This window comes from Indicator indicator, chromosome 2, assembly GCF_027791375.1.
Source record: "Indicator indicator isolate 239-I01 chromosome 2, UM_Iind_1.1, whole genome shotgun sequence".
NCBI lineage: Eukaryota > Metazoa > Chordata > Aves > Piciformes > Indicatoridae > Indicator > Indicator indicator.
In genome coordinates, this window is record NC_072011.1 from 46,475,940 (window position 1) to 46,502,379 (window position 26,440).

Here is a 26,440-nt window from a genome sequence, read left to right on the forward strand (position 1 = left end):
ACTGCAGGCAGCCTGTTACCCCGAGTCGACGTCTGACCTTTCCCTGGCCTGTGAATCCTCAATACCTCTGTGGAGAAACAGCACTATCTGGTGGAGCGAGTGTGTAAAGCCCTGCCAGGACTCGCAGTACGCTTTATTCAATTATTGCAGCCACAATTGCAACTGCTTTTGAGGTGTTCTTCCCCAGGGTTGATAGATAGCTCAGTGGATTTTCAAGAGATTTTTTTGTTTTGTTTTGTTTTGTTGGCTGACTCTTTAAAAAACTAATGCTAATGTAATTTTCTTGTCCTTTCCTGAAGAACTGCTTAAACCTTGGAGAAATGTCAGCAGATTTTCAGTATTTTGCAAGTATAGCAATATGCAGGAATGAGAGGAGACTTTGTGTTGTTTTTCTTTTTAAAGGAGCATCTTAAAGTTAAACTAAACAGATGCATAAGGAATAAAATCAGGCTTACATGCAGGAGAGATTTTCAGAAACACCTTTATGTCAAAAATTAAATAAAAGCCGGAACCCAAATTATAAATATTGTGACATTTGAGGAACTGTGGCTCTGAATGCACACAGGGAATGATCACGTATCAAGCATCATGTATGTGAAGATGTTCACTACTATAAGTACATCCACTGAATTCCTTTGGACTTAATGGATATGCTTATACAAGTGCAGTGGCTGAGTGTTAGCAAGATCAGTTCCTTGCTGGCAAGAAATCAAAGATTGTTGACAAATACTGACTATCTTTGAAAGTCAAATTACTGTTTCTCTAATTTTGGACACATTGTTGTTAAAAAAAAAAAAAGCATTTTCACTCCTGTCATGCTACAAATGATCTTCAGGGTATACCAATAGCTAATTCATATTTTCTAAAGATGAAGAAAAACCCCAGTTGCACTGAGCTTGGTCCAACCCCCAACTTTACTCCAAAGTTTCCCTTGTGTTCAGCCAACTTCTTAGCAATTTATTCTTCACTCGCAAAACATGTACCTGAGGAAGTTACTTAAGGCACCCATAATGTTCTCTGTGAAATGTCTCAGCAAAAGAGATCTTGTCAATGTGTGATTAATTAGCTCTCCAACTCTCTCTAGTTGAATTATACTTTTGGTACTCTTCCCAACCTCTTTTAAAAGAACATACTAAACACTACCTCCATTTGTTAGCTTTCATTGGAAATAAATGTCTCAGAGTACATTTGCATTGCAACTCATGGGGTTGCAGGACTTGCAGCTTTAAGGTACTTGCTTCTGGCAGACATAATGATACAGTGACTACCAGCAAGCCTGATTTCATGTATGCACTTGGTTTGCTAGTCAAGACTAAAACCCATGTTATCATACCTTCCTAGCAGTTCTTGTCTGAGCTGGAGAGATTACAGACATCTCAAGCGTATTCACATGTCCTACAAAACCGTATCACCAGTTGCAGAACATACACTTATTCACATCTAGGCTAGAAAATTCTGTCTCAGTTAGGCAGGGCTGTAGACCAGTATGATCCCAAACAGCTGTGCCAGGGACTCTCACCATGGTGGGGTTTTTAAATTATTTTCCTACTTGAAGATGATGATTTTATTATATGTTAGCACTATGTGTCTCCCTCGTAAAAATACTGGGAATGCACCCCAAATATATAAATAGGCTTCCGCTTGGTCTAGTGTATATACCATCTTAGCCTTCTGTGATGGTTTGAAACTGTCTTTTTAATTTTTCCTTGCAAAATTCAGAACAGAGAAAGTGAAAGAATGTAAATAAGTCACTATTGGGTGTAAGAAAGCAAAATAACGATTGTTCTAAACACTTCCATTGGATAGATAGAAATGTTTAAGAACTATTACCCAAAACAAAGTAGGCACTCTGCACATTCTGCGTTCGGCAGTGGGGGCAGTTGCTGGGCTGTCTGGCTGCTGTTTCTTCTTCTCTTCTGGCTGAAGATAACACACTGACCTTGGCAGCTAAGTTAACAACTTTCTGCTTAACTAACTCTGCTTCTCTGTCCAGGGGGGTCTTGGGGGGAAGCTCCTGGGAGATCAGAGGCCCCTTTGGGAGGGTCCCCTTGGGGGGAAGCAAAGGGAGATCGGTTGTGCTTTTTCTGTTGATTGTATATATTTGTGAATGTTGTGAATTTTGTATATTTGTACATATTCATTGCATTTCATTGTAGATTTTAGACTCTGCTTGTAAATACAGCTTTTCATTTGCTTCCAGACTGGGCTAGCCTGGTTATTGTTGGTGGGGGGGGGAATTTCAGCTCACACCGACACACTTTTTATTTTTGGCGCTCCAACTCGGGGCTCGATTGCTTGTTTGATTTATTTCTGCTCAGATTAGGAAGCAAAATGAAGCTGTTTTGGATTTTGAGTAATTTTATTTCATCTATTATCAGTGCAATTGTCTACAGATGGGCTGTTACCTGCATGATAGACAAGATTGTGAGATATGTGGCATATAAGTCGTTTCTTTGGGTTAAGAACAAGTTACTGAATGTTGGTGAATTCTGTTGTGGTCTTATTGGGCTAAGAAGCTATGGTAACTCAACTATGGATCTGCTAGCAGACACATATGAGTTTGTTACTCCTCTTACAACTACAGAGGGTCTTTGGAACCAGTGGTACCCTAGATATCTTGTGCTTGCCTTAATTTTGTTGCTTCTTGGAATAATCATATGGCTACTGATAGCACTGTGTCAGGAAAGACATAAGGCTACTTGCTCTTCCAACTCTGCTGTGAATGTGAAAACCAAGCCAGTAAATTTGGTGGCCACTGTAACCAGAAAGCGTAAAGGAGATGCAGATGCTGCAGGAGATGGTGCAGATGGAGATGAGGGTCCTTCTACTCAGGGTCCCTCTGTTAAGAAAGATCCTTCTGATGAGGAAGAGAGGGTTAGCCTTAAAACTCTGGTAGACCTCTTGAGACCCCACATGGATGATGGAGATGTAGGTCAGGATGTAGACCCTAGTAGATTAGCAACTGCTGGCAGAGCCTCTGAACTCAAGGAAATTCAACGGAGGATTACAACAGGATTATGGGGACAGCGACCTCAGGATGATGATGATGATGATGAGGATGACATACAGTCAGCTAATGCACCCAGACAGGAAATTAGACATGTGAGGAAGGATTACATCAGAGGAGATAATGAGCCAGTCCTGTCTTGGCTAGCCAGGTGTTTTGATATGGGAGCCCCAGCATTGGTGGTAGGTGACAAGTCGGCCTCTCAGTTGGGGATGCTCTCAAAGGATACAGGCATAGACAGGCATCTAGGCAAGTGCATTGGTAAAGTTTCTCTGTGGGCACGCCTCCTACTGGCAGTCTCGCTGAGGTACCCCAGCAGAGATGATTTACCATGGAACCCTAAGCCTTGGACCACAATAGCTGAGGGAATCAAGCGTCTGAGAGAGTTTGCTGTGAGAGAAGTAATGTATGGAGATCATAAGACCCTGAATCCTGATGAAATTCCTGTTGGAACAGGCCTTGCCAAAAAGCTCATTAAGCTTGCTCCTCCTAATTATGCTATTCTGGCAAGCAGGATTGTGGCAAGAAATTATGGTGGAGCACCTCCTACTGTTGGCCATTTCACTGACCAAATGAGGCAGTTGGAGGATAGTCTTGCACGTACTTCTTTGGTTTCAGCCATTGAAACTCTGTCTGGAAAGATGGAGAATTGCATGAAAGAGCTGAAGGAGGAACTTAAAACCTCCATATCCAACTTGATGAAGGGGGATGATTCTGATTCCTCTTCCTCCAGATGGATACAAGTTTCAGCTGTTAGGAACAGACGTGCTCCAAGAAGGCCATTCCAGAATAGGTCAAACCAAAACAGACAGCAGAGGCAATCACGTGGCAGTATCTGGATAACTCTGCGTGATCAGTTTGGTGAGAACATGAACAGATGGGATGGTCAACCAACTTCTGATCTTTTCAAGAGGTTACGGGAGCTGCAGAGGGGCAGATCCCGAGGTAGCAATACCAGGAGGGTAGCTGTCACTTCCTCAGTTTCCCAGAACAACTCTGATAGCTCCAACAGTGATCCTAATTCTGATGCTGGACGTTGTGCCAGCTGTACATGTGGATGTAATCCCCACCATTAGGGGTGCCTTGCCTTCCGCCAGGGGGAGGTAAGGGATAATGGAGATAACAGAATCTATTGGGATGTGCACATCCAGTGGCCTGGCACTTCAAAATTTCAGAAGTACAGGGCCTTGGTTGACACAGGAGCTCAGTGCACCATAATACCATCAAATTATCAAGGGGGAGAATCTATAACTATTCAGGGAGTCACTGGTGGATCTCAAGAGTTGTTTAAGATAGAGGTTGATATAAGTTTAACTGGGAAGCAGTGGAAGAAACATACTATTGTAACAGGACCTAATGGACCTTGTATTTTGGGAATTGACTTTCTGAGAGAAGGGCGTTTTAAAGACCCTAAGGGTTACAAATGGGCTTTTGGAATAGCAACTGTAGAAATTGATGGAGGAAAATTGAAGTTGTCCATTAGACCTGAGCTTTCAGATGAATCTGCAGTTGTGGGACAACATGAGATAGAGGATGTAAAGCTGCCGGTTGCTTCTCAAACTGTGCATCACAGACAATACAGAACCAACCGTGACTCTTTGGTGCCCATTCAAAACTTGATTCGTCAGTTGGAGAGTCAGAAGGTCATCAGCAAAACTCATTCACCTTTCAACAGTCCAATCTGGCCTGTGAGAAAGCAGAATGGAGAGTGGCGTCTGACAGTTGATTTCCGTGCCTTGAACGAAGTAACTCCACCCATGAGTGCAGCTGTACCAGACATGATGGAACTCCAATATGAGCTGGAATCCAAGCAGGCCAAATGGTATGCTACCATAGACATTGCTAATGCTTTCTTCTCTATTCCCATAGCAGAGGAATGCAGGCCTCAGTTTGCTTTCACCTGGAGAGGCATTCAGTACACATTCAATCGTTTGCCCCAGGGGTGGATTCACAGTTCAACCATCTGCCATGCAGTGATCCATGATGCTTTGGAGAAAGGTGGAGCTCCAGAACACATTCAGTTCATCGATGACATCATCGTCTGGGGTGAGACTGCTGAAGAAGTCTTCGAGAAAGGTAACAAAATCATTGACATTCTCTTGCAAGCTGGTTTCGCTATCAAGCGAGACAAGGTGAAAGGACCTGCCAGGGAAATCCAGTTTCTGGGAGTGCGGTGGCAAGATGGTCGCCGTCACATCCCAATGGATGTGATAAACAGAGTCTCTACCATGGCAAATCCCATCAACAAGAAAGAAACTCTGCGTTTCTTAGGCATAGTGGGATTTTGGAGACTGCACATTCCTGGATACAGTCAGATTGTGAAACCTCTCTATGATGTGACTCGAAAGAGAAACAGTTTCCAATGGGGTCCTGAGCAACAAGCAGCCTTTGACCAGATCAAGCGAGAGGTAGTCCAAGCGATGGGTCTGGGACCTGTCCGAACTGGTCCAGACATTAAGAACATTCTGTACACGGCCGCGAGTGACAATGGTCCAACCTGGTGCTTATGGCAAAGAGCTCCAGGGGAGACACGAGGACGTCCTCTTGGTTTCTGGGGTCGTGGCTACAGAGGCTCAGAGGCAAACTACACTCCAACAGAGAAAGAGATTTTAGCTGCTTATGAAGGAGTGAAAGCTGCTTCTGAAGTGATTGGAACTGAGTCACAACTTCTTCTAGCTCCTAGATTGCCAGTTCTGAATTGGATGTTCAAAGGCAAAGGTTCTTCACCACATCATGCAACAGATGCTACCTGGTCTAAGTGGATGGCTCTAATAACACAGAGAGCTCGAATGGGAAATCTCGAAAGGCCTGGTTTGGTGGAGGTGATCACAAACTGGCCAGAAGGCACAAGCTGTGCTAAACCTCCAGAGGAGAGAGTAGCTCGTGCTGAGGAAGCTCCTCCTTACAGTGATCTGTCTGATGATGAAAAGAGATATGCTTTGTTCACAGACGGTTCCTGTCGTCTGGTTGGGAACAAGCGGAGATGGAAATCTGCAGTGTGGAGTCCAACGCGCAGAGTTGCAGAAGCGAGAGATGGAGAAGGAGAATCCAGTCAATTCGCAGAGGTAAAAGCTGTCCAGCTAGCTCTTAACGTAGCTGAACGTGAGAGATGGCCAAAGCTTTATCTCTACACCGACTCGTGGATGGTAGCCAATGCCTTGTGGGGTTGGCTGAAAGACTGGAAGAAGAATGGCTGGCAGAGGAAAGGAAAGCCTATCTGGGCTTCAGATTCAAAACTCTCCTTTACTATAAAACCTACCAATAAGCAAACACGAACCCAGATTTGTCTAAACAATGACAGATAGGAAAGAAATACTAAAGGACTTTCAAAGCATTATGTAGGTGCCTCCTGTACTCCTCGCTGTGAACTTTTCAAATCCCTATGAACAAAAGGTATAAAGAATCACAGAATCACAGAATCATTCAGGTTGGAAAAGACCCTTGGAATCATCAAGTCCAACCATTAGCCCTACTCTACAAAGTTCACACCTAAACCATATCTCCAAGCACCACATCTGAACAACCTTTAAACACATCCAGGGTCAGCGATTCAAATGGGTAGCCTATTCCAATGTGTGACCACTTTTTCTGTGAAAAAAAATTTTCCTAATGTCCAGTCTAAACCTACCCTTGTTGCATCTTGAGGCTGTTCCCTCTTGTTCTATTGCTAACTACCTGTGAGAAGAGACCAGCACCAACCCCTCTACAACATCCTTTTGGGTCGTTGTAGAGAGTGATGAGGTCTCCCTTTAGCCTCCTCTTCTTCAAAAGTAACAGTCCCAGCTCCTTCCGTCGCTCTTCATAAGATTTATTCTCCAGGCCTTTCACCAGTTTCATTGCTCTCCTCTGCACTCGCTCCAGCACTTCCACATCTCTCTTGTACTGAGGTGCCCAAAACTGGACACAATACTCATCAGTACCAAGTACAGGGGAATGATCACCTCTGTACTCCCGTTGGACACAGTATTTTTAATACAAGCCAGGATGCCACTGGCTTTCTTGGCCGCCTGGGCACACTGCTTGGCCATATTCAGTTGCTTGTCAGTTAGAACCCCCAGGTCCCTTTCTGCTAGTCAGCTTTCCAGCCACACTTCCCCAGGCCTGTAGCATTGTATGAGGTTGTTGTGGCCCAAGTGAAGGACGTGGCACCTGGCCTTGTTAAAGCTCATACTGTTAACATCGGCCCTCTCTCTAGATCCTCCCTACCCTTCTGCAGAGCAGCACTCCCACCTAACTTGGTGTCATCTGCGAACTTACTGATTATACACTTTATGTCCTTAAAAGAATGATCAAGCTTTCTAGTTTCACCAGCAGTAGTAAGCAAAGAACACAGTTTATGGGCACTGAATAGTAGAGATCACTGTAAATCTACTTCCAAAGGTATTTAACCACTATGTCTTCCTATAGAAGCATGGTATTCAAGCTATTTGATATCACATTCCCTCTCAAAGATTGATCACACATTTATTAAGAAACATCACTAATGATCTGACCTTCCAGCAATTTATCTGACTTTTACTTCCTATGGCTGCCATTTTAAAGAGACTGTTTAAAAATAGTGTGACTGTCAAAATAACACTGGCTAAATAATATATCCAAATTCCTACAGTCACCTAAAGCCTTTATTATGCATTTATAAATCTTAGTGATAAAATAAGAACAGCAAATAATTGCACTGCAGTATATTTAGTGAAATGACTGTACATTTTTTCACCAGTGAAAGGTGAAGGGGACAGCTAAAACGAGAACTAAGCAGCTAATGGAAAAACACTTCATTTAGGAATGTGAGGAAGTGTAATATGCCACACATCTTAAATTAAGTCTTGTGGGATTGCAGAGCTATGACCGCAAAATCATTGTGTGTATATGGGTGGGAGTTGACAAGTAGCTGTGATGGAAGCTCAAAGTTTCTCTTTACTCAGATAATAGGTTTACTGCTATTTTATTTACAGAAGCAATTACTTCTGGCTTTATACACTTAGTTACTGTAATAGTTAATTTGCAGAAATAGCAACCAATATCTATGTGTCAACATTATCCATTCCCTGGAATTTTTGGAATTTCTTCTCAGAGAACGTAACGTATAACCTGCAATGCTGCAGGATAACTGAGATAAACACAAACAACAACACTGCCATTTTCTATGTCTGCAGGTACTATTAAAGTCGACGTTGCTGGATCACCCTTTCTTGAATCTAATAATATTGCTTTAAATTTAGCAAAGATGAGGCATTGGATATGTTTATGTTACTCCCAAAATGTTCATCTAGTTAGAAAATACTGTGCACACTTTGAACTGAACAGATACTGCAACTGAGTCTGCAAGACTGACAAAAGCTGTTTAAAAGAACGAGCACTAGTATTGCTAACAGAGACATATTCTAAGTATTTTCAACAAAACTGCAGGCTGCCTTAATTGTAAAAATGCTGACTCAGGTTACAGCCACAACCTGAAAGTAAGCTGTAACTTTACCTACATAAGGCCATGCCATCATCTAGCAGGATCTTCCAGTGGTAGCTGTTGGTGGTAGTCATCATTTCAGAAAGCAAAACACATCACTCCTGGCAGCCAAGAGCTGCAGCTTTCTCAGCTCTTGCTTAGGATCAGGCTAATCCATCTCCAGCCACATCTCTGCTGATGACAATGGCATTTCAGGTGATTTCAGGCAGGTGATAATGGCCTTAGTTGTCTCTTATTTTCATCTACACAGTTGTGTAGATTTGGCCACACATATAAAAATCCTCTTTTGACTTTTAAACACAAGCTTGCTTTCAAAGATGGGAAAAGAGAGGAAATTATGACTGAGAAATAAAGTTCTCTAAGCAATAATTTGTATCAGGATATCTAGTACTATGGCTACATGTTGACCACATAAAAACTTTCAAAATTATCCACAGATTGCTTGGTTAGAACTGTTTAAGTCTACCTGCATAAATTTATGTCAGTAAGTAGCAGACAAGTAGGGAACATGGCAAACATCAAATATTGTAACTATACATGCACTGACTTATGCAGCCACTTTAAGTACCTATAGTTGAGCATTACCATAGTCATAATTTATCCTTATGCACTGGTTTTAGGAAAACTTATTAGTAGCCATTTTACTGTAGATGAACCAAGACACAGAAACAGTCTTTTATTGAAGGTCATGCAGGACATCCGTAGTTCAAAAGGAAACTGAGATTCAGATTAATGTTCCCTACACCAAAGCCCTTTTCAGCTTGCTGAAAGCATCTGATCAATTTGTAAGCACTTAAGCTGCTATTCAAAGAGACAGGAATAATGGACACATCTTCAGGCCTCTTCACTTGGCAACACCTTCTCCTGTTTTCAGAAGTGATGTATTCAGTCCCTTTTTAACAAGATATGTGGCATTGTGGCTGTTGAAGGTCCCCACCTGGGGGCTTCTGCAGAGCCAGGGGAGGAAATGGGAGATAATGATTTGCCTCTCAGGCACCCTAGTCCCACATTTGGAGAACAGATGGGCAAATATTTGTATACATGGGATAAAATAAAGACGATACATACTTTTATATGGATAATAGTCCAGAAATAATGGGGGTTGCTAGTTCAGTGGACCAACTTTGAGTGAAGTGTTTCAGTTCTGATTGTCTCAAATGTGACTTTTTTTCAAAAAAAAAAAAAAAGTTGCAGCCTTGTAAAAAGGTTACTATAATCTTGAGCATGCTTATTTACAAAAATCAGAACTGACTTTTACAGAAATAGAATTGTCCTGTAGCAATCCCTAAGCCATCACTTGCTTCTGATTCTCAAAGAGATCTTTTCTTTTGAAATGGATGCAGACAGTAACCCAGGAACAACAGTCTACCCTTCAGTCTAAACCCTTTGGTGCCCCTTACTTTCTTTCCAAGCCTCAATTCTTTTTCTATTCCCTTATGTATATAAACAGGACATATAAACACATAATGGAGCTTCAGGAATAATTCTGCAAAACAGTTGCTGGATCAGCTGGGAGAAGAGCCACACTATTGTCCTCTTAGCAGCTGTACAGCTAACAGATCATGTATGGAATACCAATGGATTTTGAAAATGCAGGACATGGTTCTTTTTGCACAAGGAACATAATTTGTCTGTGCTTTCATCCTTCCTAACATGGAAACAGCAAAGCCCTGAGGATGAATACCAGTGCTTTCTGGAGCAATTCAGTAGCTCTTCAAACACTCTGACACTAGGTATTTCATCCTTTATGTGCATAGGAACTCTACATCATATGGACCATGAACATTGCGTCATGCATACACAAAGAAGAGCTGATGTAAACTTCTACAGTTACACAGCAATGGCCAGTAGACTAAGAAAGTTGGTTGTAGCATCTTCTTCAAAGGGGAACTTAGAATCTGAGCATAAAGGACTCTTATTTTGAGAACACATTACAATAAAAATAAGTACTGTAAAGACTGAGGGGCATCCAAAGTCTGCAATGGTGGAGTTTTCTAGACAGGCAGAAACTAAAGGTAGGGTCTAACTATCTGACCAACCCAGTAAGGTTACAGTAGCAGCAAAAGTCACAGTGAAATGGATCTTCCATTTACAAGTGCTCACTACCACACAAAATAAAAAGTGCTTTGTCTGGCTGGCAAGTAGAATATGAATGCAGTGCAAAGTACTTCCTGACAGATCTCTGCTTCTAATGATTGACATTTCAATGAATCCCAAATCAAGTGGTTATTTAATAAATATCACCCATATTACTGCTGGGCATGCTAGAGTGTTTAGGAGTAGGAGGCATAGATGAAGATGCCATCACACTGTATTTTTGTATAAACACAGGCAGTGAGATTGTCTCTCTCTCTCACAGAACTTTCAATATAAATATAAGGCAGGAAGAAACAGAAGAAAACAAAAATAGATGGGGATTACAAAAGCACTTTGAGAGTATGTTGGCAAAATTCAACACTGGCCATGTTCTTCTAGGCCTTGTAGACAAGGAAACTGGGAAGGTGTTGAAGCAGGAGGAGGGGTGTTTGTGGGTTGTTTTTGGCAGATGCTCTTAGACCTGCATTTTCAGCAACAAGCCTTTGCACATTAATTGGGAAATTACTGTTTTTTTCTTCTACAAGGCCACACAGACAGGTGCAGACAGATACAGGGAAACTCTGCTCATGCTCTGAGCTGCCCAGATATAAGCTAGCTTCTCTCTGGAAGGTGTAGAGTCATATCAGTGTGGCACCATGCCCAAATTCACATACCCCTCATCTCAGCAGTGCTCATCAGCTTAAGTTCATGCAGTTATCTTACTTGTGGACTGAGGCCTTCCACTGTCTGACAAACTAAGGGCACTGACAGCATTCTCCAGCCCTTCCAGCCTCTTTTATGTACATACACCTTCATGTCATTATACATAATCACCTTTCATTGAGAAGTGAATTGTTAAAAATCACCGATTCTCTTCTCCCATTTTCACATCTAAAGAAATTTTTGTCAATCTGCCAAGGTGATAATAAAACTTATGAACATCTTGTGGTTCATCTCACACCATCACCAAAGCAGCAGTAATGGTTGCAGTAGAAGCTATCTCACAAGCTGCCAAAGCACTGAGGTAGGAAACATGAATATGGATTACATTCTTTACAAAGCCTTAGTGCACATCATACAATACTTGGTATGTTCCTGAGATGCAGCCAAGAACCAGGTTGCACTCTCATACCATAAGTAATCCAGCATCTGCCCCCAATTGCAAATTTTTGGGAACACTGCAAAGAAGTGGATATCTTCCAGTGCTCAAGGAGGAGAGATGAAGGCTCAGCAGGTTGCCCTGCTGGCTCACCTCCCTTCATGATATTTCACATGGCATCAATTTCCCAGCATCTAGAGGAAGAGAAAGAATTGAACCTATACTGGCTGAGTTTCTTCCCGCTGACCACTCTCAGGACCCATAATATATCACCCTATACTAAAATGACAAATGTTACTGTTTCATTTGTTTGTTAGTACAGATGGGTTTGGGGTTTTTGTTTGTTTGTTTTTTTGTGGGTACTGTGGAAAAGATACAGGATTCAATCCTCACTGGTAGTGTATATGAGACAACTGCACTCAGTTCAGTTTTGACATTTCTGCTAGACTTAAGCCATATGAGAATGCTGCCAAGAACACTGAGAGTTCAGTTCTGCCTCCTTGTGGTTATTGAGCTATGCCAGTCTTACTATTTTCTCTGTGATGCTTCCATTCATCACTATTTGCACAGAGTCTGGTATAAAGATTTCAAAGAGATCTCTAAGGATGTGTTTTTGTGGGTTTTTTTTTTTTTTTGCTTGGCTTTGCAGCCTAAATAATACTCTTTAAACACATCTTAAAAAAAACCCAACAATCAGGCATATATATTTGTATGATGACATTTATACTAATATATAGATGAGAGGTTATGTTGCAACTACACCTAAATATGTATTTTGCAATCAAGTGCATGCTTATTTTGTCCAGCTTGCAGACTGCTAGGAAGTTATAACAGCGCAAAGCTGCAGCTCATGCACTGTTCATTAGCAGAGCCTGTTAGTTCAGGCTACATGCTGCACTAGCTCTGGCTACACAACTTTTGTCCAGAGCAGAGCAAAGGTGGATCTTCTGCTTGAAAAACAAAACAAATCAGCCATTGAACCAACCAAAAAACCATCCAACCAAACAAAAAGGGCTGAAGAACTTTTAGGCCTGATCTTGAGAAAGCATTCTGCTCAGGGTAATACTGGAATAGGCTGACACTTAAATCCTGAAACCAGAGGGGTAATCTGTGTTTAAACTGAGTTCTGTGCTTTAGTCTGCTTTTTTACTAGTTTTCTATCCTGAACAGAGATAAACATAAGCATGTGCTTTCCTGAATGGAGCTCTAAGAACATTAGCACACAGGAGTTCAGACACTGATTTATCAAAGAACAATAACACAAAGAACAAGCATTACATGAAGCACTGCATTAGAAATTAAATCCTACATATGTAAGAGAGGAAAAAACCCTTGTTAAATTTTATATACTTAACTTGATTTTACATCTGATTGGTTCTTTTGAACTCAACTCTGAAATAAATGGGTAAATGCCTTTCTAAAGGTTTAGAGAAATTTCAGTCTTAATCTTTTGCAGCAGGGGTCACTATAAACAAATCTAAAAAAACCTGCCATCATAGAATACATATGCCAGAACAGGCAGTAAAATTACTGATTATAGATAAGGAACAGTGTTGCTGCAGGCAAGCATGAGAAAAAAACCCAACAAACCAAACCAAACAACATTTTTATTTAGGTAATTTCTTTAAAATCAGTTGTACAGGTTTAGCCCATCCTTACAAGAACAATGATGTAATTTCAAACTATGAATTCAAGAAAAATAAAGTTGACTCCATGACATGTACTTAGACATAGGAATTTTCATTCAGTGCATCAAAGGGGTCTGATGACACAGGCAGTATTTTTATATTCTGCACAAAGTTTCACTGTAAGTGTTAAGAAATATAATCAGACCACATATTTAAATATAATTTTAATGCTATTTATACTCAGAATCATTTGTTCTTAGTTATATTGTGCACCAAGCTCCTAGGTTGTTTTCATATTAGCTTAAAAGCAGCATCTGATCTGAAATATAAAAAAAATCAGAATCTTATCTATTAAAAATGATGAAGGCTCAGCTGAAAAATTGTTTGAGGTTCTAACATGATTTCATACGTATGACATTGGCTGGTTAAATTACAATAACGCAGTCTTAGCAATGTTTATTTCCCTAGTGTTAGACTAAACCACCTTTTGCTTAGCTCTTACCAGGGCAAAATTGTAAGTGAAGCAGCTCTGAGACTGCGAACACACACTTGATTACCTTTAAATATGTGAACAGTCCTACTGAGGTCTCTGAGTCAGATCCTCAACTTGTACAAATCACAGGCCTTATTTAAATCAACAGAGCTGTGACAGTTTATATCAGCTGAAGATTTGGCACAGAGATAGAACCCCATGCACAAAGACAAGTATGTGCATAAGTCTCTTTCTGGGCCCCTGACAGCTATAGAGCTTGGGTAAACTCCATGGAAGGAGAGAGACTGCATTGAACATAATTGTGTTTAAAGCCATTCCAGACTGTTAAACACACATTTATTATAAAGTCAAGATGAAAAATTATGAATTATTTATTACACCTTAGTTCAATTTAAGATGTTGCTGTTCCAAGGCTGGAAGACAGCTGGCTGGTAGTTATGACCACAAGTTACAAATATTTATGATACAAAGCAGAAGACCTTTTAGGGTAATGGAAGCTCAGAAGGCAGCTTTAATGTAGCAGCCAACTTTCTCTGCTCTTGTGATGGCTCCAGAAACCAGCACCCATTAAACTCTGTGCATGAGATGGACTTGACAGAATCCTTGCTTGAACATTAACTTAGTAGATATAGATGAAAAATCGATACATATGATTTCAGGGATGCATAACTTAATATGAAACTTTAAGAGGGAGACTGACATTTGGACACTTTTTCCAACACTAGAGTGGAAATGTCTATAGTTATATGGAGAAGTAATGTAAATTCTAGTCTGCATGGGCAAAGGAACATAAACAGCCCATGTATATTTGGATCTACATGTTGCTGTCTACTCAATGGGCTGTCAGAAAGGGCATGTTTTTGTTTCCATGTCTTAAAGGGTCACTTTTGATACAGTATCTCAGCTTCACACAATGATTATCTGCTTCCTAATAACCACCTTTGTGTAAAATAACTAACCCCATTTCACAGAGAGATTATTTTGGATAGCAAAACAAGGGAAAGATTTCTGACAGCCTTCAAACTGCCATCCACCAAGAACCGAACCCAGATATTTTATCTCCATCTTTATCCTCAGCCTAAGTGAAAGTCGTCTGATTTCTTTGCATTGCGGCAGATGGGGGGACACTGGCCCCATGGGCCTCACACCTTCACCCCAGGCAACACAAGGGGAGAGCCAGTAACCACCAACACGAGGGGCAGAGTCATAACCACCACCACCAACCACCATCAGCGTGTTGCACCTGAGGCAACTCGAGGCCACCTTGGGTCCTGGCATGCTGCTGCAAATGGTGCACCCTGAAGAATCCTGCAACCAATGCCAACCTAAGAGTCATGGAGGGGGAGAACTCAGCTTGGTGGGACGCCCTTGTCCAGGTGTGCTGAGGTACAGGCAGAGACACACTAGCACGGGAAGTCCGGTTTTGAATGTCTCCAGAGGATATTCCACAGCCTCACTGAACAGTCTGTTCCAGTACTGTGCCATCCTCAAAGGGAATTTTTTCCTTAGGTTTACGTGGAGCCTCCTATTTTTCAGGTTGTGTCCACTGCCCCTTGTCCTGTCACTGCACACCACTGAGAAGAGTCTGGCTCCATTCTTGCCTTTTCGTATTTATAAACATTAATGAGCTTTCCCCCCTCTCTCCTATTCTGCTGGCTAAATAAACCCAGCTTTCTAAGTCTTTCCTCAAAAGGCGTATGTTCCAGTCCCCTAATCATCTCAGTGGGTCTCCGCTGGACTGTTAGCAGTAGTCCCCTTTGTCTTCTTGAACTAGGGAGCCCAGAACTAAACACTGTATTCCAGACGAGACCCACCGCAGGCACTAGCACACGAACAGGCTTCCCGCCGCCAGCCCCCGCCCCCTTCTCCGCTCCGCTCCCGACACAGGACCCGCGGCGGGGCAGGGCCAGTGCCCGCACCGCAGCCGCCACTCCGGCGCCACCTTGCGGAGGCAGCGCGGCCCATCCGTCTCGTGCCAACCGCCACCAGGAGGGCAGAAGAGCAGGTCGTTGGGCACTGCGTCCCGGGAACGGCCCAAGTGTTCCAGCATCGACCGTAAGCCCTTCGGCGCTGGCGGAAGCTCCAGGGCACCGGCGGAGAGGCGGGACCGTTTCTGACCCCGCCCCGCTGCGGTGCCCGCTTCCTGCGGCGCAACGTAGCAGTCGCTTCCTCCTCCTCCCCGCGGCGCGTCGGGCGGGCGGCTCTGCTATGGCTGCCCTGGCGGCCCTTTCAAACGCGGCAGCTGGCAGCAGGGGGTAACGTCTGGGGCAGCCTCCCGCCACCCCCAGGCTGAGCGGGCGGGCAAAGCAGGGCGGGCAGCGGCTCACGGGGCTGCGTCGGCCTTGGTGCCCTCCATACTAGGCAGCGTCGGCAAGCGAGGGGTTTCCTGTCGTCTGGGTTGTTCGGGTAGAAATGAGCCATTTGCTTCCTGGGTCTCTGTTTCTGCTCCCTGCCTCTCCCCCAGCCCAATAGGGAAAGGGTTGCTCGGGGTCCTGTTGTGCGAAAGCCGCGGGGGACGGCCGAGCGGGACCCTCGATGCGGGCAGCAGCGCCCCAGGGGAGCCGGGCCACCCACCGGCCTGGGGCTGAAACGGGAGGGTGTTTTAGCATCCGGGCTCCGCTGGGATGCCCCTGTGTCCCCGCCTTCCCTAGGGGCAAGTCGGGGCTTGGATGGTGGCTTGTTCCCGTGGTTCTGCCTGGGAATTGATGCCCTTCCCAGGTACGAGGGGGGAAATTTAGCTCCATTAGCCCTTCCTCTTGAAAGTTGTTAACAGAGGCGAGGAAAGTAGGATGTCTGGGGGGGAGTAGGTCTTCGAAGTATGTAAAGTGTATTTTAAGTTTGATCACGTTTCTGGGCTGAAAAGCAGTGATTTGGATGGTAATGAGTAACCAAGCTACAGACTGTTTAATCTTGACTCCCCTTTGTGCTTGCAAGACTCCAAAATGTGTGTTATTGGAGTGATGAACTCTGCTGTGGCTGTCATGCAGAGCTGATGCATGTCTTCTATATCCTTCAAGGAGTGAAGACATCCCATCTAATTAAACTATATGGGAGTGTTACAGTATGTCTAGTTTGGTGGATTGGAGGAAGGGAGTAGGTACACGTAGCGTGGCAGTCTTTCTGAATCAGAAGCAGTATGATGTTTTCAGATAATGACTGTTTTCTTAAGTGATTTGAGTGGTTAAAAATGTATGGAAAGCGTTTATCCTGTTTCTTGTATGCATCTCTACTGCTTCATTGACAGGCTGTTGTATAATGCAGGTCCCTATAAGCGGGACTGCTAGTTACAGGAACAGGGTTGGAGGAGAGTGCTTTCTAGGGCCATGACCTTGGTGATTTGCCTTTTTGGAGGTACTTTTGTAAGTTGTAGGAGTAGGTGGTACATCTACTGGTATTATACCTTTACCTTTATGATTAGCTTTGGGGACTATTTTGCTGTATGTGTGTACCCTTTATGTCTGTCTGTCTTTCTTTCTAATTTTTCAGTTAGCACTAGAGACTCCTGATCTATGCCTATGACTCCTTTCTTAGGCCGTCCTGACTGGCTTTGTGCACGGAAAGTTCTTGGAAATCTGCTGCACGAGCTTTTCTTAGTAAAAGTATCAGATTCTGCAATGTTTTAACCTCAAGAGGATTACAGTAAGTTGGATTTATATTTTGAAGTACAGTGTAATTGTTACAGGTGATAAAAACCTTCTGGAGTAGTAGAACAATTTCTCCACAAGTCACTACCTATCCTGCCCCAGATGCTTCTTATAATAAATTGTTTGCTTAGTACTTCATGATTTAAGAAGCTAAAATGCTAAATTCTGTTATACATGCTCATGTTAGAAAAGCAGAGGCTCGGGAGCAAAGCTTGAGGAGCTTCCTGCATAAAATTCCTTTCTATAAAGTACAAGTTCATTTAGATAAACTGTAGGAGAGCTTTAGAAATTTCAATGTGCTTTTCTGCTGGAAAGGGTTTTTCTGGAGTTACTGATAAAAGTCAATTTCTAAGTATATGTGTGGTGGTGGTGTGTGTATTGGTGTGGGCATTGGTGGGGTGTTTTTGTTTTTTGTTTGTTTTTTTAAATTCTGTACCTTTAGGAAGAATAATCTCTTTGAGTTGTAAGGTGCAGTAGACTTTGTTGATATTCATATCTATATTGCTCTATTTATGAGGGGTATATGTGAGTTAATGTAGTCATGAGTTTAAAATTTGCCCAAATGGCACTCATTCGATCATACTGTGAGAGTATAATCTTTTCTGTAACTTTCATCTGTTAAATAAAATTTGTTTTCTAAGAGCCCTGTAGAAGAGATATCACAGTCTATTAGAATTCCTGGAACAATTTCTGTCTCTGAAAATTGTTGCTGTAGTGCTGGAGCTACAAAACACCCTTGCCCTAATGTGGGGATTTTTTTAGGGTTTTGGGAGAATGATCAGGGGGAATGAGGGTTTTAAAATTTAATTACTTTTAAACTATTATTAAACTTTTTTTTCTGCAAGCAGTCACTTACATGTTCCAGATTCACATATTAAGAAATTTGCTTTTAATCAATTGTATCTTTTCATGATTAGGAAGGGTGAACAGTGTATGTCTCTAAATGAGACTTGGAATGCTCTTCAACATTATAAGGCCTCTAAAGCCCCAATCTACTTATGTAATACATGCAGCCTAGGGCTCCTTTTTGGGGAGAGAGACCAGAGGAATGATTACTTCCTCGCTGTATGCTTTGTGCATGCTCATATTAAGATTCTGTACAGCAAAGTTTATTCTCATTTCTTCCTGGTGTGGCCCAACACCAAGCTACATAAGCTTTATTTTAGCGAGTAGCTGAGAGGCAGAGAGAAGTGTGCTATTTACAACCATCAGGATAAGCTCTTACGCGTTGAGGTCAGTGTTGGAAGCAGAGAAGTGGTGGGAAGAAAAGAATTGGCAACAAAACTGGTACAAAACTATTTGGAGAGTAGACCTGGGAGATATATTTACAGCAGCAAAGACTGAAATAACTGAACTCTTCCTCACTGGATAATGTAAGAACGCCACAAAGTCTTTCTTTTTTAAGCAGAAGTATTTCTGAGAAACACAAAACATTTTGGGTTTTGTGGACAAGCAAGTGTTTAGTGATTACAGAGTGTGTGAAGTGAAGAGAATTTGGGTGTTTCAATCAATGATGTTTCATCTTGCCTGCTGTCATTTGTGAGAGAGATTACCAGAAGAGTTATGATTCCCTTGAACAAGGGGTTAATTGTGGTTGAGTGTTAGGCATGTTTGAGTGTAAAGGTTTCAGCCTATTGCAAAGAAGCAAAAGATCATATGTGGATAGATCTGAAAGAAAATGGGAGTTGGGACCTTAAGTATGTGGTCATGGTCAAAGTTTCCTGAGCCTAGCTCGTGTTGCCTGGCCATGGAATTAAGGTGATTATTAAGATCTGTTGTTCAGAGAGAACAATATGTTTAAAAATTAAAGCAGTTTCTGACAACATAGATGAAATAAGAAAAAAAAATGTATCAGTAAATGTTGGAACAGAGCTGGTAGGAATTCAATATGCCAGTTGGCAAGCCAGAGAAATCCTGCACAGGATGTCTGGATAACTTGAGCACATCACTAGATACTATGTGTTTACATCCTTCAGGCGTTAAGCACAGGAGATGCCAAGTGGTGTGAACGCTTGCCGTGAGGTACAGAACCACTGAACACAGACACAGGAGGGGAAAAAAGTTTGCTCTAACCTGCCTCTGGAATAAATTGGTTACTCTTAATTTTCTCTCTTCTACAGGTATGGGACTTTTCTGGATTTAGGAAGGGGACATAGATCTATGCAAGCGATAGGTTCATTTCTTAAGATAAAATCCAACCCTCACTTTGAGTATGGTTACCTGAAGGCAACAGAGAGGGAAGAGGTAAAGGCAGTTTTCCCACCAAAGTCAGCCTGTCTAGAAAATGCAATAGAAGACAAGTGGCCAGATTCATGCTGTCTTGATCACAGCATGCTGTGGGAGGATGAATAAAACTCTCCTAAAGCTCCATCAACACTTGAGGCAGGAGACAGGGGGACCATATCCCAGTAGGAGCAGAGCACAGAGCAGTCAATGGCTTGTTTGTTTGCCTTGTCAGTAATGTGCCTTTGGGCCATGAAGGGCTGGGGCTTTTTAGTCTGGAGAAGACTGAGAGGGGATTTAATAAATGTTTATAAATATATGAGGACTGGGTGTCAAGAGAGAAGGGACACGCTCTTCTCAATTGCACCCTGTGATAGCATAAGGGGCAATGGATATAAACTGCAGCAGAGGAAGTTCCACCTCAACATGAGGAGGAACTTCACTGTAAGGGTTGCTGAGCACTGGAACAGGCTCCCAGAAGAGGTTGTGGAGTCGTTTTCTCTGGAGACTTTCAAGACCCGTCTGGATGTGTTCTTGTGTGACCTGCACTAGATGGTATGGTCATGTGGTCCTGCTCTGGCAGGGAGGTTGGAGTCAAACTCCGGAGGTCCCTTCCAACCCCTAACATAGAATCATAGAATCGTAGAATCAAGGTTGGAAGAGACCTCAAAGATCACCGAGTCCAACCTGTCACCCTAAACCTCATGACTATCTAAACCATGGCACCAAGTGCCATGTCCAATCCCCTCTTGAACACCTCTAGGGATGGTGACTCCACCACCTCCCTGGGCAACCCATTCCAATAGGCAACCACTCTCTCTGTGAAGAACTTTCTCCTCACCTCCAGCCTAAACTTCCCCTGGCGCAGCTTGAGACTGTGTCCTCTTGTTCTGGTGCTGGTTGCCTGGGAGAAGAGACCAACCCCCTCCTGGCTACAACCTCCCTTCAGGTAGTTGTAGACAGCAATGAGGTCACCCCTGAGCCTCCTCTTCTCCAGGCTAAACACCCTCAGCTCCCTCAGCCTCTCCTCATAGGGCTTGTGCTCAAGGCCTCTCACCAGCCTTGTTGCCCTTCTCTGGACATGCTCCAGCAATTCAACATCTTTCCTAAACTGAGGGGCCCAGAACTGGAGACAGTACTCAAGGTGTGGCCTAACCAGTGCTGTGTACAGGGGCACAATGACTTCCCTGCTCCTGCTGGCCACACTATTCCTGATGCAGGCCAGGATGCCATTGGCTCTCTTGGCCACCTGGGCACACTGCTGGCTCATGTTCAGCTGGCTGTCAACCAGTACCCCCAGGTCCCTTTCTTTCTGGCTGCTCTCCAGCCACTCTGGCCCCAGCCTGTAGCTCTGCATGGGGTTGTTGTGGCCAAAGTGGAGCACCCGGCACTTGGACTTGTTGAATGCCATCCTGTTGGACTCTGCCCATCTGTCCAGCCTGTCAAGGTCCCTCTGCAGAGCCCTTCTAACAGATCAACACCTGCTCGCAGCTTGGTGTCATCTGCAAATTTACTGATGATGGACTCAATCCCCTCATCCAGATCATCAATAAAGATATTGAACAGGATGGGGCCCAGCACTGACCCCTGTGACCGTGTCACTTAGTCAGTGCAGTCAACATTGTAGATGCTCCATGTGGAGTATAACCGTTTGCCTGTTTCTTCAGTTTTCCTACCTCACTTCAGGCACTGTCTCTAAGCTATTAAAAAAACCTAATAGTTATTCATCATCATCAGTGGCATTTAGACTTGTTGCTTTTTCATCCTCTTCCTTGCCTCCCCGCTGTATTGAATCATTCAAGGACTGTTTTTCTTAGTCATTAACTGTAGGTGTTAGCATACCCTAGCACAGGCAGTTCCAGAGGAAAATTTAGCAGACAGCTGTCTGGCAGTTTGGAGTTAAATAAGGAGTACTTTGTGGATTTTAATAAAAAATAAATTCCTTATAAACAAAAATAGATGTAGCAGCCTAAGAGTCTTTTTCTGGACTTGATCTTGGAGGTCCTTTCCAGCCTGAATCAGAGGTCTTGATGGTTGAACTCGATGATCTCAGAGGTCTTTTCTAACCCAAACAATTCTGTGATTCTCAGCGTGAAATAATTAGTTCATTGTATACATCATTAGAAGAGGAGGTAGTTATAGCTTGGCCTGACCTGACAGTGAAATATGATTGATTTTTTTTTTCTTTTTTTCTTTTCTGATAACTACGTTTGATATTTATCTCACCATGATTTTTGGTATAGTCCTTTTACTTAGAGATGTAGAACTATTTTGCCTTCTGACCCATGGCTTGTCTGTTCATGGAGAGTTACTCTGAAGTTTTGTGCTTTAAATTCACATCTCACCTTAGCTCAAATTGACATTAAGCACAGGTAAAACAGCTTTAGGAACAAAGTTATCACTCTTTTCAAGAAAATTCAGTAGACTAATGAAGTTGGAGTTTACGTATTTGATGCCAGTCCCAACTTGTGTGCTTGTAAGAACTGAAAAAATACTGATGAGTCAAACAGAGGACAAGTTCTGTGCTGCTCTTACCTTCTTTGATCTTCTGGAGCCAGTGTGTTTGGTAGTTCTCCAGCTTTTTGAAGGACAAAAAAAACATTTAAAAGGTGATCTAATGATTTTTTGAAGTGGGAAACCCAAGAAATCAAAAGAGAAAAAAAATACAAACATTGAAGTATCCAATAATTCTTAGCATTATTGTGTATAATTTTCCATTCTATATCATGCTTTTCCATGCCATTTTTATATTTGCTATATTGTAATTTTGCTTCATTCAGTGCATTGTATGAAGACAAGTAGACTCAGACTAAGGATATAGAAGCAAATACTAATCTGTTCATGAAGAATGTGAAAAATGCCTGGTTTCATAAACCAAGGAGCTCCTCTATTCTTACTCTGATACAAAGACTTAAATAATTCACCAGTATTGTGAAGTAGGAGGCAGGAAGTACAACAAGCTTTACAGAGTAAGTTTTACTCTTACTATAATCTTATTTAATTTAACAATACAAATGTTGAGATACTTTGAGACCCTGCCCTTGGCCACTTGAGGTCAGAGGGAAATAGCAGGAGACTGAACTTCCAGAAGAGGCTTTCTGTGTACCTGTGTTTTGGATAAGCCTGCAGACTGTCATGGTGGTATGCTGAATGTCCAAAACTGTCAGGGAATTTTAGGTAGCAGTTCTATGTAGCAGGAATTCAGACTTCTAGTGAGAGAATGTATATGTCTTTTTCCTTGCTATGATTCAATGGGTACCTATGAAGAAGCTGGTTAGAGTGATCACTGGCTTCCAGATTTTTCTGAAATACTTAAAAATACCCACTTAGTTGGATTAGCTTAGTTGGATTAGCTGAAGAAGCATGACTGATAACAATATTTTAAGCTAAACAGTTTGAAAACAGAAAACTCTGGGATCTAACCAAGTGAAAAATATCTCAGTGCCTGCAAAAAATTAATCAGAGATGTTACCAAATTCTGGAAATATTGGTGTTGGAAACATGAACAATGTTTTTTATTTCAGTACAATATAAAATAGAAACATTATTTTCATGCCTCTGAGGTAGTGGGATTAATTAATTAAGGACTGTGATTATGACTATTGAGGTATAAAGAGCAATGAAAAACGGGGAGGCAAAGTGGCTGGTTGAAGCTGCAGGTGTCTCAGAACTGACAATGAAAAGTTACCAGGAAAGATATTCAGATGAGCTGGGTTTTTGTGGTCTGATGACATTTCTGTGTTCCTGTGGTTGATACTTGTTCTAACTAGTGACATAATGGGAATTCAGTCCCCCTCCCACACTGACAATAACCAGGCTAGCTCAGTCTGGAAGTAAACAAAGCGTATTTACAGGCAAAACTACAGTCTATGATGAAATGCAGTGAATATGTACAAATACACACTATTCACAACATTTACAGATATGTATAATCAACAGAAAAACACAACAAAGCCCTTTGCCTGCCCCTCCCCCCCCCCCCCCTTCCCCAGAGCAGGCAAAAGGGAAGAAGGCCAAGAAGCAGAGAAAGGTTTGTTAGACCTAGCTTGTCAACGTCAGTATGCAGGTGTGTGTTACCTTCAGCCAGAGGAGAAAAGAAGCAGGCAGACAAACTGAGAGTGACTGTGAGACTGTACCTTGTTTTGAGTACTGACTCTTAAACATTTCTCTCTCTTCAATAGAAATGTTTAGATTAATCATTATTTGCTTTCTTACACCCAATAGTGATTTATTTACATTCTTTCACTTTTCTGCTTGAACTTTGTGAGAAGAAATTAAAGACATAGTCTTAAAACTATTACACTGGTGCTATTTGATGTGGGCCTCAATAGTCCTTCCAGTGTGGTGCTGAAAATTTTGGATAAAAATTGCCAGTGTTCTTGTAGTCCTAGTCATATCAAAACCATCGGAGAGCTCGCTTTACTAGGTCTTTATTTTTCATTGCTTCTTTGATTGCTGGATGAAAGTTGGCATAGTATGTAAGTGACACCCAATAACATGTCTGAGAACCAGTACTCTTTTTGCTAGGATATCTTCATGAAAGCAAGTTACCTTTGTTTCAAGAGAAAAATAATTTGAGAGGCTATAGTGCTGGTTTGTCTGTTTGTTCTATTGAAAAGATCATTGAACATGCGCTGCTGTGGCTTAAATTCTTGGATACTAAAAAATCAAAACTTTCTCTAGAGGAAACCTTTGTGATTGGTGAAGACATTATGAGGGCATACTTTGCAGTGAGTTAAAAGGCTGAGTTAAAAGGCTGAATAAGAATAAAGCTTCAACCAAATGTTCTATTTCTTTTTTCTCACTTCTGTCATCAGATGTCATCTCTACCAAGGAGGGTGAAATCTAAAACCAAAACACTTACATCAGAAGACTATGAACTGCCTTCATTTCTTAATTCGTAAGATTACTTTTGTTTTTCCTTAGTTTTTGGGTTTTTTTTAAGTTTATGCTAAGCATGAGGTTGATTGAAATGTTTCAATGCTCAGAACTTCTAATCAGTTCTAAAATACAAATTACCTCTTTATCTTCACAGTGAAGATAGGGTAAAACTGAGTTGCCAGTTGTACAAACAGGATCAGATGTGTACTCATCCCAGTGACCTACTCCAACCATTAGCTCTGCAACAGCATGAAAGACCTGTATTTGTTCAGGCTGCCTACCTTTCTGTTAATTTTTCTGTTTGCTTCCTTTCATGTCAGAAAACACTCAGACCAGTTTGCTTATGGTTTGTTTGGTTGTTTGTGGGTTGTTTTGTTTTGTTTTGTTTTTTTTTCTAATAAACAATATTGTTTGCTTGTTTCTTTTTCAGGAGCTCTGAATCAGAGGAGGAAGAGGAGTGGGAGCCAAAAAGCAAAAAGGCCAAGACATCTCGGTTGACAAAGGAAAACAAGGCAAAAGCTAAAAACGTTGCTGCTTCACGGTCAGCTGTGGCCAGGAAGAAAGTAAAGAAGATAGCAATAAAAGAGGAAATGGTGAGTATCTGTAAGCAAGAGACATTTAATTACTACAGCTGGCAAATTACATGAGCAGATGTTTTCCATCTATGGTGTACTTGGTTGTCTGAGTCTGGTCAGCTCATCTGATTCCACTGTTACTATGAATATTCAGTATATTTGATAAATGTTGCTTTCTTAGGTATTTAAGTGTCCCACATCTGAGGACCCTCCTTTAAAATTTTGGCCTGCAATAATGGAGCTAATGGGTTTCCTTGGAGATGTCTTTCAACAGCAAAGATAAATATGTATCTCTGTTCTTTCTATAATGAAAACTAAATACTCAAGTATCTCTGCTTTCTGTGTTTCACCTGTGTCTTACACCTTTTCTCCATCTGGGTACCATGACAAAAAAGGCCTGTACTTAATGTTTCCTTGCATGGCTGTTCAACCCAGTAACTGCAGTTTTATTATGATGACTATAAGATGTATCAGAAGTTACTTAACTTCTGTCAAAGATTAGTATCAGAGCTCAGGTCATGAGAAGAGACAGTCCTTCTGGTTTCTGAAGATGATATCTGGAGAAATCCAGGAAAAAAAAGATGTGGCTTGTCCAAGGTTATCTTCATTAGACCAAATCTCAGTTCCAATTGGCAGGAAGCACCTAACACCTCATTAGAAGAATGCTTCCCTGCCCTGCTGTTTTTTCTTGAGTGAAGGCATGGACTGTAGGTTAACGTCTTCTGAGGGAGAGCCCAATTCAAGTCTTTTCAGGATAATTTTATTTGCGCTTTTAAATTTCAGTTCTGCTAGATATGCTGGTGTCTTTTCTTCTGCACAACATATATTTAAGGTTACTTCATTTCTGGTTGACATTTACCTGCCAGGCAGAGATATAAATTGGGAAAAGGGTGTCTAGTATCAGGTCTTCCTAGGTTTAACTGAAATGTTGAATTGCTTTGTAACAGTCGATGCTTAATATGGTTTCAATGCCTTTTTGGCAGGACATATCCTTGCCTCTTGCTCCTGCAGAAGATACTAGAATGCAACTCCTAAAACCTAAGGAAGAAGATACAGGCACTAAACCAAAAACCTTAAACCAAAAGCTGGAAGTTCCTGTAAAAATGGAAGTAAACTCATTCCAAGGGAAGAGTTCAGAGAGGGTTGAAAAACCTTCAACAAGTGTTCCTGTAGTGGGAAATCAAGTGAAACATGAGAAATCTGAGGATTTCGCATTTGATGAACCACCTTTTAAGAAGATGAAGTCGACCACATGTCCTGAAGGAAAGCCAGCTAAAATTCTAGGAGGCAACAAAGTAAAAGAAGAATTTGAAATGAACTGGGATATTGTACAGGTATGAGATTTTTTTTTTT

The 26,440-nt window shown here is 41.9% G+C and overlaps 1 protein-coding gene across 1 annotated transcript in view; it reads left to right on the forward strand.

The window, feature by feature from the left end:
* The first annotated feature begins 24,448 nt into the window (after nt 1–24,448).
* The window catches only part of SRBD1 (S1 RNA binding domain 1), a 128,453-nt gene continuing 126,461 nt past the window's right edge, over nt 24,449–26,440 (forward strand). The window contains exons 1-3 of the mRNA XM_054397832.1: nt 24,449–24,531; nt 24,943–25,105; nt 26,071–26,421. Of these exons, the coding sequence (XP_054253807.1) occupies nt 24,449–24,531; nt 24,943–25,105; nt 26,071–26,421 (597 nt within the window). The remainder of the gene's footprint in view (nt 24,532–24,942; nt 25,106–26,070; nt 26,422–26,440) is intronic.